At 41.7% G+C, this 16,477-nt stretch overlaps 1 protein-coding gene and 1 non-coding gene across 3 annotated transcripts in view; both read left to right on the top strand.

Moving 5' to 3' along the window:
* SLC4A8 (solute carrier family 4 member 8) overlaps positions 1–16,477 on the top strand; it is an 84,932-nt gene that overhangs the window by 27,469 nt on the left and 40,986 nt on the right. For both annotated transcript variants that reach the window (XM_032284688.1, XM_032284681.1), the window contains exons 4-11: positions 284–419; positions 2,025–2,185; positions 4,858–5,046; positions 6,070–6,161; positions 7,768–7,925; positions 9,018–9,105; positions 10,117–10,263; positions 11,419–11,519. In XM_032284688.1, coding sequence (XP_032140579.1) covers positions 284–419; positions 2,025–2,185; positions 4,858–5,046; positions 6,070–6,161; positions 7,768–7,925; positions 9,018–9,105; positions 10,117–10,263; positions 11,419–11,519 — 1,072 coding nt within the window. The remainder of the gene's footprint in view (positions 1–283; positions 420–2,024; positions 2,186–4,857; positions 5,047–6,069; positions 6,162–7,767; positions 7,926–9,017; positions 9,106–10,116; positions 10,264–11,418; positions 11,520–16,477) is intronic.
* On the top strand, positions 14,386–14,516 carry LOC116528009. Its single transcript, XR_004258814.1, has one exon. It is a non-coding gene; the product is annotated as a small nucleolar RNA SNORA24 (small nucleolar RNA).

Raw genomic sequence — 16,477 nt, 5'->3', positions numbered from 1 at the left:
TAATAGGTAAAATCCCTTGCTAGAGAATTAGCCAACCATTTTGATCAAATTCATCAGTTTTCCAGTTTCTTGTGGGTTTTCTTCAAGTGGTCTTCATTCATAAATTTTTTCTCCCATGAAACTACTTGTACAGAGTAGCTTTTTCTCTTGGAATAAAGAAATCTTTTTCATCTGCGTTCGTGGCTGTCTATATATATCCCTAAAGTTGTTAGGTAAGGCAAAATGATATTTCTGTTCTAAGTGTGAGGCTAGAGCAGACCTTTCTCTTTGGTTGATTTCCTAGACACACCATCTCAGCGTGTTCAGTTCATTCTTGGCACCGAGGAAGATGAAGAGCATGTGCCTCATGAGCTGTTTACAGAGCTGGATGAGATCTGTATGAAAGAGGGAGAAGATGCTGAGTGGAAGGAAACAGCCAGGTGAGGCCCTAAAATGGCCTGCATCAAGATCTGCTTCGGTAGGCAAATGTGTACCTTTCAGCAAGTGACAGGCCTGCCTGCTTTGTTTCTTCTTGGGAGAAGAAGGGGGACTGACATGGGGACTGACATTCTAGGGTCTCTGGTGGAAATCTTTGATGTTGGCCTCTTTGTTATGCCTTTGGTGATACCTATGCCAGTTAACCTGGAGGATGGGATTGGTGAAATAAACATAGGATATTCAAGGGGTCTCGTCTCATTTGTTTGGGGCTCAGAGTAAGTTTACGGGCTCTCTTGGTATTACTATAGGTCTGGCTTAGAAGATGTGGACAGGGCCACCTTGGTGGGGACCTGGTTAAGCAGACATAGCATTGGTCCAGACTTCTTCTGCAGGTGAACCACAGGGTTCAGATTCACTGGCAGTCAGAGTTTTTGAGACTTTAACTTCCTCTGGGACAATTCAACCTCATAAACACCCTTGGGATTATAACCAGCCTGACTGTTGGCTTCCTGGAGTGATTGTAGAATAACTGCTTGTTTGAGACTCAAATCCCAGAAGAGCCCTCAGGGGGCATGTCTAGGCTCTTCTAGTAACTGACCAGTGAACCTTATAGATGATGCTTGAGACTCAGGGAAGGAGGGAGGTGCGTAATTAGCAAAGCGTGGCTCCAGCTCTCACTGAAACAGCTCTTGCTGAATGCCTGCTGTATTGTGAATGTTATGGGTTGAGAGATTTAAACGGGCCAATTGACCTGGTATCAGGTGAAAAGGAAATTATTCGTTTGTTATTCCATCTTGGCATGCTTCTAAAGGTCACACAGAACACTGAACACTAAAGGTCACACAGGACAGAGATAAAAAGAAAAATATCATTTTATTAATGTGATTTGTCAATGTGTCCAAGTGATAGAGATTAAATCTATTTTTATTGTACAGGTAATGCATGCTTATTATAGAACGTTTAAGAATAGAGATAGGGCCGGGCGCGGTGGCTCAAGCCTGTAATCCCAGCACTTTGGGAGGCCGAGGCGGGTGGATCACGAGGTCAAGAGATCGAGACCATCCTGGTCAACATGGTGAAACCCCGTCTCTACTAAAAATACAAAAAATTCGCTGGGCATGGTGGCGCGTGCCTGTAATCCCAGCTACTCAGGAGGCTGAGGCAGGAGAATTGCCTGAACCCAGGAGGCGGAGGTTGCGGTGAGCCGAGATGGCGCCATTGCACTCCAGCCTGGGTAACATGAGTGAAACTCGGTCTCAAAAAATAAAAAAATAAAAAAAAAAAATAAAGATAAGCAAAAAGAAGAAAAAAATTATCTGTAATCTCATAACTGCAGGGTTAATGAGGAGTATAATATTTGGTGTCTTATACATGTATGTGTTTGACTTTTAAAATTTTCTTTAAATAAGAATGGAATTAAACTATACTCAATCTTGCAGTGTTCTATTACCTGCTTTTTAAACTTACCAATGTACCCTGAACATATAGATTTTACAGTGCTCAGTATGACTATTCAGATAGCTTCCTCTATGGCTTACATTGAAGATTCTCTCTTGAAAATTCCTCATTTTCTATCTTTGGCATCTAGCTATTTGTAATGCTTTCAGGTGGCTGAAGTTTGAAGAAGATGTTGAAGATGGAGGAGAACGCTGGAGCAAGCCTTACGTGGCAACCCTTTCATTGCACAGTCTGTTTGAGCTAAGAAGCTGCCTTATTAATGGAACAGTCCTTCTGGATATGCGTGCAAATAGCATAGAAGAAATTTCAGGTAAGGTTGGGGAAGGGAAAACAGAGAGACTTTCTTGTAAATTTAAGAAGTGTGGGGGGAAAAAGAGTATGGTGTGGCAGAAAGAATACAGTGGCTTGTATGTCCTTGGGCAAGCCACAACCTTCCTGGCCTCAGTGTCCTTGGCTGTGGGAAGGGTTTCAGGTGAATAAATGACTCTACCTACTTCACAGGTGTATTATGGAATTCAAATCACATGGTGTTAAATTTTCATTTGTCTGTTCATTCAGCAAATATTTTATTTTGTATCTGCTATATACTTGATGACGTGCTAGGCAAGAGGGAATAAAGTCCCCTTGGGTGCAGTGGCTCATGCCTGTAATTCCAGCACTTTGTGGGCTGAAGTGGGTGGATAGCTTGAGCTCAGGAGTTCCAGACCAGCCTGGTCAACATGGTGAAACCCTGTCTCTACAAAAAATAGAAAAATTAGCTGGGAGTGGTGGCTTATACCTGTAGTCCCAGTTATTCAAGAAGCTGAGGCATGAAGATCGCTTGAGCCCTGATGGTCAAGGCTGCAGTGAGCTGAGATTGTGCCACTGCACTCCAGCCTGGGTGATAGAGCGAGACCCTGTCTCTTAAAAAAGAAAAAAAAAAGAGAAAGAAAGGATTCCTACCTTCAAGGAGCTCACCTTCAAATGGGGAAATAGCCATGGAAATGACAATTAAAATAAGTGCAACAACAGAGATATGCTTGATAGTAGTAATTAGAGAAAGGGGCAACTGGAAGTTGTGTGTAGAAAAAAGTAAACAGAATTAAAGACTTTAAATTATAGCATCTAGGGCAGATATGCAGGAACTTGAGCCAAAGTGCCCCTACTTCTTCAGTAAGATGTGAGGGGGAGATGTCTGATTGTGCTTCCTGATGTGATTGAGTGTTAAATTAGTATATTTGGGGCCTGGATGGAGAAACACCTGGGTGCACGAGGGACTTTTCCCTTGAATTGGTTCTGTTTGACTGGACAGGTTAAAGAAATATTTCTCCAAACCTTTCTCTATTTCAAGCATTCAAGTAATTCTGTCTCTTTGGGATCATAGGAGGACCCAGGGGAGGGATAAGCACTGATGGGATATTGGGTCCCCTTCTTTTTCAAGGAGGTGCCCCAGAAGTATCGCTCTGACTGCCTGGGAACAATGGAATTCTCATGTCCACCATTGGAGTCACATTTAGCTAACTTTTGACTACTTGTCTGAAATTCCATGAATGTCCCTTAAAAGGCTGTTTGTTAGAGAGAAGAATCCCTGGGAGCTATTGAAGCTGTTTAAAACTCTTTGTAAACAACAGCAGCCACTGGAGAGTTTTGGACAGGGTAATGATCAATCAGATTTTTCATATTATAAAGATAATTATGACAGCAATATAGAGGGTCAGTTGAAGGGAGAAATGCATTAAGCTATTGCAGTAGTTCAGGTGAGATGTCACCTGCACTGTGAGCAGTGATAGTAAGGGATGGCTAATTTTTCTTCTGAGAACTTTAGGTGATAAGAGAGACAGGAGGCAGTAGATAGAGGGAGACATGATGTGGATGTTCTTTCTTTTTCCCCCAAGATGAAGGGTCCCGAAGCATGATTAGAATATTGGGGTGGGGTGGGGAAGGAACCAATGAATATAAAGATTAAACATACAGAAATATGGCTCTTCAGCTTGATTATGGAATAGATTAGCCTCATTTATTGCGTCTAGTACTTGGATAGTCATGGATGGAATTAGAAATTTAGGATAGGTTGAGAGTTTTAGGAGGCTTTTGAAGTATTATGTAGGACTGAAGTAAAAGTGCTATGATTCTTCACATCAGGTACCTAATATAGTCATAATACTTTAGTGATAAGGATCAGCAAAGTATATCAGGAGAATCAGCACTCTCTCTATATCATCTCATTTAATTTTCTGTAATACCCTTCTAACATAGGTAATATGAGTTCCATGTTACAGATGAAGAACTAAGGTATAGAGAGAGTATGTATCTTGCCCAAGATCACTCATCTAGAAAGTGGTAGAAAAAGGAAGCAATGTAGGCCTTTAACTCCAGAACCCATACTGATAACTGCTATGTTTACTGACACTTATCACTAGGTATTGAAATTTTTTTCCCCTCAACTCCATTGGCCTTGATAGGTTTCGAGGTGATGCTTGTTGGTAATTGTCTGGGGTGAGTGGTTAGTTAACTTAATTTTTCTTATAGATTCCTCTTCTAAATAGCCCTTTGGAGTTCTACAGTTATAATTCTTCTTGACAATCACAGCAATGTCAAAATCTTGGAGGAAGGGAATGTAGGGAAAATTTAGCAGATGACAGAACAAAGTAGGTAATAATGTGAGCTTTCAAATTATATAGTCCTGAATTTGAATCCTAGCTCTGCAAACTACTAGATGTAAGACCTTGGAGAATTTTCTAGCATTTGTGCCTCAGTTTCCTTATTTGTGAAGACTGTTGTACTAGTACTCAATAGTTTCTATGCCCAATCATAATAATTTGTTGCATGAATAAAGTATAACTTTTCACAGTCACTATCATCAAATAGCACTTTCAGACATGAAGCTGAAATTGCACCTCAATAGCTGTAGTGGAGCTGCTTCCCCCTACTCCATGCCTTTACCCCATTCCACCTGTTCATTAACCCTCAGTCTGAGTGTTCATGTGAGTGCCTACTTTCCAGACCTGATCCTGGATCAGCAAGAACTGTCCAGTGACCTGAATGATTGCATGAGGGTTAAAGTGCGGGAAGCCCTTCTCAAAAAGCATCATCATCAGAACGAAAAGAAGAGAAACAACCTCATTCCCATTGTTCGCTCCTTTGCTGAGGTTGGCAAGAAGCAGTCCGATCCACATTCGATGGATAAACATGGTAAGATTATTAGGTGATTTTTCTCTCTTTATTAACAAGAAATTTGGGAACTAGTTGGAGATGCTGACTTACCAGGGGTCGGGGCTGTATTTGTCTAATATGTTTCCATGTCTACTTAGGCACTTAGTACTTTTTGGAGACTGGTAAGGTGGGTGGCTGGGACTGCTGCCCGTCTCTCTCTCAGAGCACTAGGGATGCATTCCTCAGATAGTTCTCAATGGACCTAAGGTGAGGGACTTACGCCCTAGGGTGGCCTCAGAACTGATGTAGCTTTTGAGAGATATCCATAATGGGGATAATTTGAGACGAGAGAAGGTAAATTGGAGCTTTTTAGGAATAGACAAATGTCTTAGATTAGGGAGGCAAAATACAGTAGTGGAGGCTCTTGAGTCAGACTTGTAGGCTTGTGATTCTGGCTTTACCACTCAGTGTATGACTTTGGGCAATCTACTAAGCCTCTTTAAGTCTCACTTTCTTACCTATAAAATAAGAGTACTGATAGGACCTACTCCGTAAATTTATTGTGAACTTCAACGAGTTAATCTATGTGAGGGCCTTAACCCAGATGCATGGTGGATGATAAACACTCAGAATTTCGGCTGCTGATTGGTTCCTTTTCCTGTGGCCAGGCAGGGCCTCATCTACATTCATTTCCTGAGTATTACCCATACTGAAGCACCATGAGCAGGGGATATGCCTGGGAATCTATATTTTTGAAAAGTTTTCCATAGAGGTCTCTTATAAGCATGTCTGGTTAAGGATCACTACCTTAGTAGAGAAATAAAAGAGGGTTACAAATGTGTTCAGAAAGAAGGTGCAGAAGTAGTAAGAGCTCTGTCCTCCCCTTACCACTAACTAGTAGGTAAGGAGAAAGGTGTATGTGGGTCTTGACTTCGTAGTCATCTTAACCTCTTCTCTATGTAGGCTTTGCAGGAGAAGGCAGAGCCAGTTGACTGATGGATGGGGTATGTCAGAGGGGAAAAGGGCAGGGACTCAGGATTTTGATTGATTTTCTCCAAATAGGTCAAACTGTGTCCCCTCAGTCTGTTCCAACTACAAGTCTTGAAGTAAAAAATGGAGTGAATTGTGAACATAGTCCTGTGGATTTAAGCAAGGTGAGCAGAATCATGGGAAATTGGCTTCCAGGCCTACGGTTCTTTTTAGTGGAATCCAGAGTTCAATTTCTGGAATCTGGGTAAGGTTTAGTGTTTCAAGACGCTTTTCCCAAGACTAGAGCCCTTTCTGCATGAAAGGAGGCCCATCTGGGCATGTCTTTTCCCTTCTACTTCAGCCTGGATGAAGCTGACTCAGCAGTTTCTTCCTCCAGATTTAATATGCTGAAAACTGAGACTAGCTACTGAGAATCTTCCCTAACACAGATCTCTGGATTTTTCTGTTATTTTTTTGGTACCTGCTCTCCAGCAGTTCTTCTCACCCCCAAGGGTTTTGGATATCTATTTAGAGACAGATGTCTCCTAAGACTAACTCTTGGTTGAAGCTCTCCTTGAGGACTGTGACTTTGGTATTTGAGGCCTTCTGCAGTAGCAGTGCCTCACTGCAGCTTCTGGTCCAAGCCTTGGTCTCCCTGCCTCCAGCCTCTCCTTGTTCTGGTCTATCTTTTTTTTTTTTTTTTTTTGAGACGGAGTTTCGCTCTCGTTACCCAGGCTGGAGTGCAATGGCACGATCTTGGCTCACCGCAACCTCCGCCTCCTGGGTTCAGGCAATTCTCCTGCCTCAGCTGGTACTACAGGCAAGCGCCACCATGCCCAGCTAATTTTTTGTGTTTTTAGTAGAGACGGGGTTTCACCATGTTGACCAGGATGGTCTCCATCTCTTGACCTCGTGATCCACCCGCCTCGGCCTCCCAAAGTGCTGGGATTACAGGCGTGAGCCACCGCGCCCGGCTTGTTCTGGTCTATCTTTAACCCTGTGTTTCTAAAACACAGATAGTGTTATAGCACTTTCTCTGCTCTTAAGGCTCTTCATTTTATTTAGAAAACCTGAAACCTCTGACAAAACCTTTGAGTATTTAAAAAGGGAAAGAATGTGACCCAGAGCTTCAGAAACACTTCTCTTGGAGGAAGCTTGGAGGAATGGGATTGAAATCAGAATAGCTAGTTTTAAAATCTGAATCTATACCTTAAAAGCTCTGTGGTCCTGGGCAAGTCAACTTCACCTCTCTGGGTTTCAGATGCTTCATTTTTTTTCTTTAAGTGGGACAAATACAATCTGTCATATCCTCCTTCTGGGGTTTTTGTAAGGATAAAATAAAATAGTGTGAGAAAACGTTTGCTAACTGTAAAATGACATATGAGTGTAAGGTATGAGGAGGGTGATTGATATTTAAGGTGATAGGGCCAGGTGCAGTGGCTCACACCTGTAATCTCAGCACTTTGGGAGGCTGAGGCAGGTGGATCACATGAGGCCAGAGTTTGAGATTAGTCTGGCAAACATGGCAAAACTCTATCTCTACTAAAAATACAGAAAAATTAGCTGGACATGGTGGTGCATGCCTATAATTCTAGCTACTAGGGAGCTTAAAGCACAAGAATTGCTTGAACCTGGGAGGTGGAGGTTGCATTGAGCTGAGATCGTGCCACTGCACTCCAGCGTGGGTGACGGAGTGAGACTCTGTCTCAAAAAAAAGTAAATAAAAAAATTTAAAAATGATATTTAAGGTGGTGGTTCCCAAGTTGTCAGAGGATTCTTTTGGACTTTTAGGTAGACCTTCATTTCATGAAAAAAATTCCTACTGGGGCTGAGGCCTCCAATGTCCTGGTTGGCGAGGTGGATATTTTGGACCGTCCCATTGTTGCCTTTGTGAGGCTGTCTCCAGCTGTTCTTCTCTCAGGCCTAACAGAAGTGCCAATCCCAACAAGGTAAAGGCAAAGATATAACTCATGCATTCTATCCAAAGTTCAAATTTATGCAGTACTGGTAGAAGAAACCAGTTAATATTGAAATTTAGAATTAATTAATTTTAGGAATGGTGTTTACAATTCAGCAGAAAAGCCAGATGTGCTGGTGTGTGCCTCTAGTCCCAACTACTTGAGAGGCTGAGGTGGGGGGATTACTTGAGCCCAGGAGTTTGAGCCTGCAGTGAGTTAGAGTCCTAGGATTGCACCATGGCAAACCAGTGTGGGCAACAGAGTCAGACCCTGTCTTAAAAAAAAAAAATCAGCAGTAATCTCAGAAAACTGAGGTATATTTGATTAACTACCATGAAGAGAAATTCTGAGATTTCTGAGGCTGTGACTGCACAGCACCGATAGCCCTGGAAATACAGAACTGAAGAGCATTCAAAGGACATAGCAAGGGCCAATAACTTGTTAAAATAGGAAGTCAAGCGTTATCTTCTCAGTTCTATAAAGCCATATCGCAGGGAAACGTCTCTTAATAAAGGTATTTGTTTTTCTTTACACAATTCTGGCAGGGTTTATATGGTTTGCAGATGTGCACACATTTGTTCAAAAGGCTATTCATATGCTCTGAAGGTGGTGATGCTGGTGATTCAGAGCTCTGCTACTTACAGGGAGTATTCAGATGTCCAGAACACAATTTAGACTCCTCTGTAAGGCTTGATCATTTCAACCTTCTTATCCCTCTCCTCTCCCCATCATTTTCTTATTAGAAAAATAAATGGAATTCAGATAACCCTGAATTTGCACCACAATGCCATGTTTTGAAAAAACATCTTTTCTGCAGCTGGGAATTGTGTCTATAGAAACCATAAGAGATATAACCACATTGTTGAATGATGCCACACAATAGCATCGAATGCCCATAGTGGAGCTATTATTAGGTCAAGGCAACTCAAAGTGCTCCTTCATTACTGTCTCCTTTTTTTTTTTGAAGGTACAGTGATGATTTCTGTATGACAGGAGAGAGAAATCTTATGCTATTTAGACAGGACTAAGATGGCACTCCTTTATATTTATTTACATCATTTCCTCCTCTGTATGTTTTGCCAGATTTTTGTTTATCTTATTGGGTCCAGTAGGGAAAGGTCAGCAGTACCATGAGATTGGCAGATCCATGGCCACCATCATGACAGATGAGGTATGTGCAACTTCTGCTTCATTTCTTCCATCTCATAAGTATTTATTGAATGTTTACTCTGTGCCAGGCACTGTGCTAGTTGTTGGGGATAAAATACTTTCCATTGCAATGTCTGCTGGGAAGTAGTTCAACTGAGAGCCTAGTGTAGAAGGACCAAGCTCTAGAGGATTTTTCTTCCTATGTTAATTCTCATTTTTTGAGTAGTCAAGGATGCAGAGAAATCTTTTTCTGGGGAAACTATTACTGTCAAGTAGGATATATAGAGAAATATATTAAGGTTGGCTTAACTTTCAAGAGAAGATGGTTAATTAAATACATTCAAGCTATTTACATAAAGAAACCTCACTCCTGTTCCACTAAATGAGATCAGTTTGTATAAGCTCATGGGTATGACCTCAGGCAGTGTAGTATGAATGTCTTGACTAGTCTGCACCAAAACAACCAGATATTTTGACATTGTATTGAACCCACAGTGCATACTTTGGAAAGAACTGTACCACTCTGTAAGCTGCAAAGTAGGACTTTCAAGGCATATGCCTTAAGGGGGAAGAAGGAGGTGTGGCCTGTTTTTTATCAGCTTTCTTTGATTGAGAGGCTTAATTTGTGGAGGACATTCACTAGTAATTCTAGCCAGTGTTTCCAACCTTTATGATCAAGAAAATTTTCCTCTCAACCTGGGAAAGCTGATTAAAAAAATATTTTTTTCATACATCTTGCTTTTCCTTCCATCCTTTGTGGAGATAACATATTTTTACACCTTTAGAGTCATGTCTTATCTCTTCTTATACTAGCAGACATATATATAGTTCTTTTTGATGCATCTCATCTCTACACTTGTGTTTTAAATCCTTTTATCCTTACACTTCTCTAGGTGCTAAAGTTTCTGCATCTCAGATCCCCATAATAGAGATAAAAATCAAGAGGTTTTATCCATTTTTTACCATATCCATTGGTGATTGTTTCATGTAAAGTTTCTCTTAAGTTTCCTGAGGGTTTTTTTCTTCTCTGTAGATTTTTCATGATGTAGCATATAAGGCAAAAGAGCGAGATGATCTCCTGGCAGGGATTGACGAGTTCCTTGACCAGGTGACGGTGCTCCCTCCAGGAGAGTGGGATCCCTCCATTAGAATTGAGCCACCCAAAAACGTCCCTTCCCAGGTAATGTATGCACATTACCCAGTGTGACTATTGTCATTTACTGACTGCCCACCATGGACAAAGCAAAGACCATGTGGGTATATGCTAAATATATCAAGATGCAGCCCTGTTTTGGTACACCTAGAATGTCAAAACAGTAATAAAAATTATTCTGGGCTGGGTGTGGTGGCTCACGCCTGTAATCCCAGCACTTTGGGACACCAAGGCAGCTGGATTACCTGACATCAGGAGTTTAAGACCAGCCTGGCCAACATGGTGAAATCCTGTCTCTACTAAAAATACAAAAATTAGCTGGGCATGGTGGTGCCTATAATCCCAGCTACTCAGGAGACTGAGGCAGGAGAATCACTTGAACCCAGGAGGTTGAGGTTGCAGTGAGCTGAGATGGTGCCACTGCACTCTAGCTTGGGTGGCAGAGTGAGACTCCATCTTAAAAAAAAATAAAAAAGAATCTGGATAACATAAATTGGCTCAGGGCTCAGGTGTGATGGTGTCAGTTGGGATTACCTGGGGATGGATTTTAAGCCAAATTTTGAAGGACTGATGTGAAATGGCAGAGAAGAGAAGAAGAGAGAACATTTACTGGGACTACATTGTATATAAGTCATCAAAGGAAAAGAGCAAGTTGTATAGAGAGAGCAAATAGAGTATCTGATATTTTTCTGACATATTAAAGATGGGAAAGGAGCTCCTACTGTGTACTAGGCACCAGCCAGGTGATTTATGTATGCAAATTCAGCCTTCCCAGGAACATCCCTCAAAAGGTACTATTATCTCTAGTTTTACAAATAAGGAATAAAACTATCTTCTAGGGCAAGATTTTAAGATAAAGTAAGATTGCACAGAGGCAGATTTGAAACTGGAACTTAGGTCACATCTGATGCCAGAGTCCTCATTTTTCTATTTGCTGGCAAGGCATAGTTAGGAGTCAGGTACTATGGAACAGGAGGTGACATTATGCGGGGTGTGTGTGTGTGTGTGTGTGTGTGTGTGTTTCAGTAAAGTCGATAAACTGCATCAAGTCAGTTAATGAATTTGAAAGCTACACTTGGGCATTTTTGGTTGCTTTTGGGTTATCCCATTACCACTCCCCTCTGATAGCAGAAGGGAGAAGTAGATGTTAACTTTACTAATTTTGTGGTCTTCTGTTAAAAGGAGAAAAGGAAAATGCCTGGAGTTCCAAATGGAAATATTTGCCACATAGAACAGGAGCCACACGGGGGTCACAGTGGGCCAGAACTTCAGCGCACTGGGCGGTAAGTCCTGGGATGTCTCATAGCAATGCTGCTTATTAGGTAGAAGTTATGTGAAAAAATGAGGCATCCTCTTTCTTTCAACCTTCTTCTCTGTAGTGGGAATTTATTGGCTGAAGAATGACTTTTCAAATGGAAACACTGACTAGAAATATAATGAATATATCAAATATCATATTCATTCATTCAAGTTTCTCAAATCACCCACCATGTTTTGTCTCACCTCCAGTCATTCCTACCATGGTTCCCTCTGATTTGAACACTCTTTCCCTTCCTCATCTCCTGGCTAACTCCTACATATCCTTAGTCTCAGTTCTTGTGTCACTTCCTTTGGAAAGCCTTCCAGGACTCTCTCTGGATGAAGTCAGGTGTACCTGCTATGTAATATCACAGTATTGAGCTCTGACCTTCCTTCCCCACATTACAGCCTTTATCATACTTTATGATTATTGGTTGATTTATTGTCTTTTCTGCTAGACTGTTTGTTCCAAAAGAGAACGGGCTCCATTATATTACTAGGACCCAGCACAGTGCCCTGAGCAGAGTAGACTCTCAATATCTGCTAAATGATTGAATACTTTTAGAATGATGTCTGCTCCATAGCATGGAATGGACTAGGTATGATAAATTTTGAGTGATCATTTTAGGTTAAGAAACTTCCTTAGGGCAGGAAGATAGGTACTATTTTAGGTGTGTGTGCCTCAGAATAGGCAATCTGCTCTTCTAGGCCAACTTTTTTGGTGGGGTGGGGATGGAGTCTCACCCTGTCACCCAGGCTGGAATGCAATGGCATGATCTCAGCTCACTGCAACCTCTGCCTCCCAGGTTCAAGCGATTCTCTTGCCTCAGCCTCCAGAGTAGCTGGGATTACAGGCACATACCACCATAGCTGGCTAATTTTTTGTCTTTTTTTTTTTTTGAGACAGAGTTTCGCTCTTGTTACCCAGGCTGGAGTGCAATGGCGCGATCTCGGCTTACCTCAACCTCCGCCTCCTGGGTTCAGGCAATTCTCCTGCCTCAGCCTCCCGAGTAGCTGGGATTACAGGCACGCGCCACCATGCCCAGCTAATTTTTTGTAGTTTTAGTAGAGATGGGGTTTCACCATGTTGGCCAGGCTGGTCTTGACCTCCTGACCTCAAGTGATCTACCCACCTTTGCCTCCCAAAGTGCTGGGATTACAGGTGTGAACCACCATGCCCGGCCTCTAAGCCAACATTTTAAGGACAGATGTACGAGGAGAAGGCAGATGAGGGAAGCAGGCCCCTAGACTAGGAGATTTTATTCCCTAGGTCAGAAAGTGGTAAAAGAGAATGATATTTTGGGTTGGTGTGACATTCAGAGGTGTCCCCAGATTATGAGAGAAGGTTGAGACTATGGCTGTGTCTCTGTTAAGCTGTGCTGTTAAGAAGGTTCTGCTGAGTAGAGATTCTCAGGGCAGGACTCAGATCATGGAAAGCAGCTTTTATGTCCTCTAACCTTTTGCTTTCTTCTTTTCTGCCTCCTCGCTTGAGGTTGCTTTGCTTACTCTTCTATCCTCAGCACTCTACCCAGTGGAAACCCAGGTTTGTTTTGGAATTGTGGAAAGCATTTTATTTTTCCAATCTTAGAAATTCAGGGAAAAGCCAGGAAAGGAGACAGAGAACAGGAGAGAATGGCACTTGACTGGCAGTTGTCCTGTAGAGGAGCATGTTTTCTGATAGGGAGAATGTATTGGAGTGTAGGGGAAGATGGCTGTGCTCTGGAAGGGAGCATGGGTGGAAAGAAGGTATTCTTGCAATGGAAGAGCCACTGAAAAGAGGAGCAGCCACCCCTTAAAAAAAATAAAACATTTTCTTTAAAGTTGGGAGAGGTCTGAATTGGGTGGGGAGGCCTGGTATCGAGAGGCAGTTCAAGGAAGCATGTGTCCTTAGAAGGGGTTCCAGGATTGACTCTGTCTAAAGGAGGTGGTAATTTTTTCAGGAAAAGTTTTTGAGTATGGATTTGATATTTCAAAATTACAATTTATCTTTTGGACATAAAGGGTGTCCACAGCTTAGTAACTTAGAGTTTGAAAGTAGTAGAATTTTGGGCAACAAGGTTTCCCTCAGACCAATGTCTGTGCAGAGGTGAGATTTTAGGTTGCTATTGGTGCCAAAGAAAATGAATAGATTAGAGGGGGTCGCTTATAATCAATTCCGCATAGGGGTTTGGGAGACCATTAGATTGGATCTCAACAGTTATAAGATCTTGGAAATGGTGTCTGATGTCCCCAAGAAAATCCCATATTGCCAGGATCATCATATGCTTATTCACAAACCCCAAGTATCTTAACTCACAAATTCAAATGGAGTTTGAAAGAGTTATCTCGTAATGTCAAGTCACGAACTTCTGGAATTGACAAAGCTAAAAGGAAGCTCTAGGCTCAGAGCTTAGTTCTGCTTGATATGGGAGATGCTTCCTCTTTCTGAGCTCCTGTCATTTTCCTTAGAGCCCTTAGTAAAGGGCCTCAAGACATATGACCTTCCTCCCATTGTAGCCCCTTAGACAGGGTGACATCATGCCTGCATCAAGGATCACAGTTTCAGGCCAGCTCTGGCCTCTTTCTCAGTCTCAAATTATGTGGGAGGTAAACGTGAGCCTTTTTTGCATGTGGACATGCTATACATTTCTGTACATTCCTGGACTGCACAAACTAAAACCACATTAGCCTGGGTTTTATAATTCTTTGGACTATTAATTGTGTTTCTTTGAGGTGTAAAACTGTTTTATGCTTGCCATGCTTAACAACATTGGAGCAAAACTTAGATAACATCTTAAGGAATGTTATCTTTGTTCGATGGAGACGTATTTGAAGGCAGGGTGAAGTAGACTCTAAGAAGGTGGGAAAGGACTCCATGTATCTTTGGGACCTGTCAGCTGTGGCAGTCTCCCTTCCTAGCCATGGAAGAGCATATTCTTGTTTATTGGCAAAGCTGTCACCATTTAATTGGTATCAGATTCTGACTTGCACAAGTAACATTCTTCACTGTTTAAAAAAAAAAAAAGGTGGGAAAGGAGACAAAATTGAAATGGTACCCTGAGTTCTGTATGATCTGACCCTCCAAGCCAGGGTTAAGACAGATCTTGAACCTCCCTGATATTGACTAAGGCAGGGATGCCATAAGTAAGAAAGTATGACGAGAGTGTTCCTAGGCCAGAAGCTCCACAGCAAGGAGGGTGCTCTGGAAAGAGGTTTTTCAGGATAGATTTATGTCCCTTATTGGGGATGCCACTTTTGGGAAGGGCTGATGGAAAAAGAATCAGGAGCTGCTATCTCGATGATCCCCCACACTTCAAACAGGTTTCTTCCAAAGCATACCAGACAATTGGATGGCTGGCCTGTTTCTAAAGCCCTCCAGGGAAGGGCTCCTTAAGTCAATGCTCCAGAGCCTAGTGACCCTCTACGCAGGTAAGTCCTTTCTTGCATCAAGCTTAAATTAAACTCATATCCCTGTGTGCCTCCTGTCCCAGAAAACTTGAATGTGAAGGACAGTGTTGAAAGGGAAAGGAAATCCCAAGTACAGATAGAAGCATCCCTGCCTGATGAATATCTGTTGTAGATATGCAGTCATAGTCTGATTTTATGCATGAATGATATATGAGTCTGACTCCATAAAGTGTTCAGAAATTATTTTATTAATTTATATTTATACTATCCATATGAGCCTCAGATCTTTTCCTGGCTTTTAATCACTGCTAGTCACATAGATGTCTTCCCTTCTATGGCTTCTCAGAAATTCATTTCACATAAATCTTTTGCCTGTTGTTCACAGACACTCCTGTCCTCCTGTGTCTAGGGGCTGAGTAATCATGGCAGCATCTCAGGTAGCCTCAGAGAGAGAGAGAGAGAGAGAGAGAGAGTGAGTGTGTGTGTGTATGTGTAGGGAGTCACTATTATAAAGGAGATTCTTCTCACAGAATTGTGCTCTCCAGAGGAAGGTGACTGGTAATGAAGGGATAATCATATGGTAATAAGATGCTATGTTAGCTAAGAACCCAAAAATACTTGAATCTTGCCCCAGACAAATTACTGGGGTCTATAAGGTTATTGACAGGCTGTTTACCTAGAGGAGAAAGACAAATTGATGCTTTATTACTAACTGAAGCATTGATCCCAAACCCTGAGGCAGAACTCTTATGATTTAGGCTAAACCAGGTAGATAGCTCCTTTACCTAAGCTAGGTTTGCCAGACAGGCTAAAATTAAGACAGGTCACAAGGCTGGCTTTGCTTCTCTTCCCTATGCCCAAACCCAGATTATGATGTTACTGCCGTAAGTTGAGGAAAGGTGAATCCCAGCTACATCCATCAGAAAAGAGCAGGTGGGTAAGTGTCTGTCCTGTGTCCACCTGCACGCCCATTATACTAGCTAGATGAGAGAGAGTGTTCGAGGAGAAACTGCTGGCTAGACCTTCTCCCCTTGCATACAGATCCCAGGCCTACTCATATACCTCCAGGCTCCTAGGTGAGAGAAGGAAAGAAAGAGCTAACCAAGCCTCCTTCCATGAGAGAATAGCTTGTGGGTTTTAAAAAATAGCTTTTTATTATAGAAAATTTTAAACATATTAAAGAAAGAGAAAATAGTGTAATGAGCCCCCATGTACCCATCAACTATTACCAACATTTTGCCAATCTTGTTTCATCTATTTCTTCCCACTTAATTTTATTTTTATGTTTTCTAGATTATTTTAAACCAAATCACTGACATTTTACCTGTAAATACTTCAGTATGTATCTCTTTGATTAGGACATCATGCCATTATCAAATCTAACAAAGTTAACAATTATTCTTTAAACCGTCTAATGCTCAGTTCATATTAAACTTTTTATGATTGTGTTAGCAACATCTTTTTAGAGTTCATTTGTTTGACATTCTTCACTGTTTAAAAAAAAAAAGAAGGTGGGAAAGGAGACAAAATTGAAATGGTACCCTGAGTTCTGTAT

Source organism: Sapajus apella, unplaced genomic scaffold, assembly GCF_009761245.1.
Source record: "Sapajus apella isolate SASKATOON/1434 unplaced genomic scaffold, GSC_monkey_1.0 scaffold2, whole genome shotgun sequence".
In the NCBI taxonomy this organism is placed as follows: Eukaryota; Metazoa; Chordata; class Mammalia; order Primates; family Cebidae; genus Sapajus; species Sapajus apella.
The sequence above is the reverse complement of the archived record's forward strand: the minus strand, read 5'-3'. Positions and strand labels throughout refer to the sequence as shown.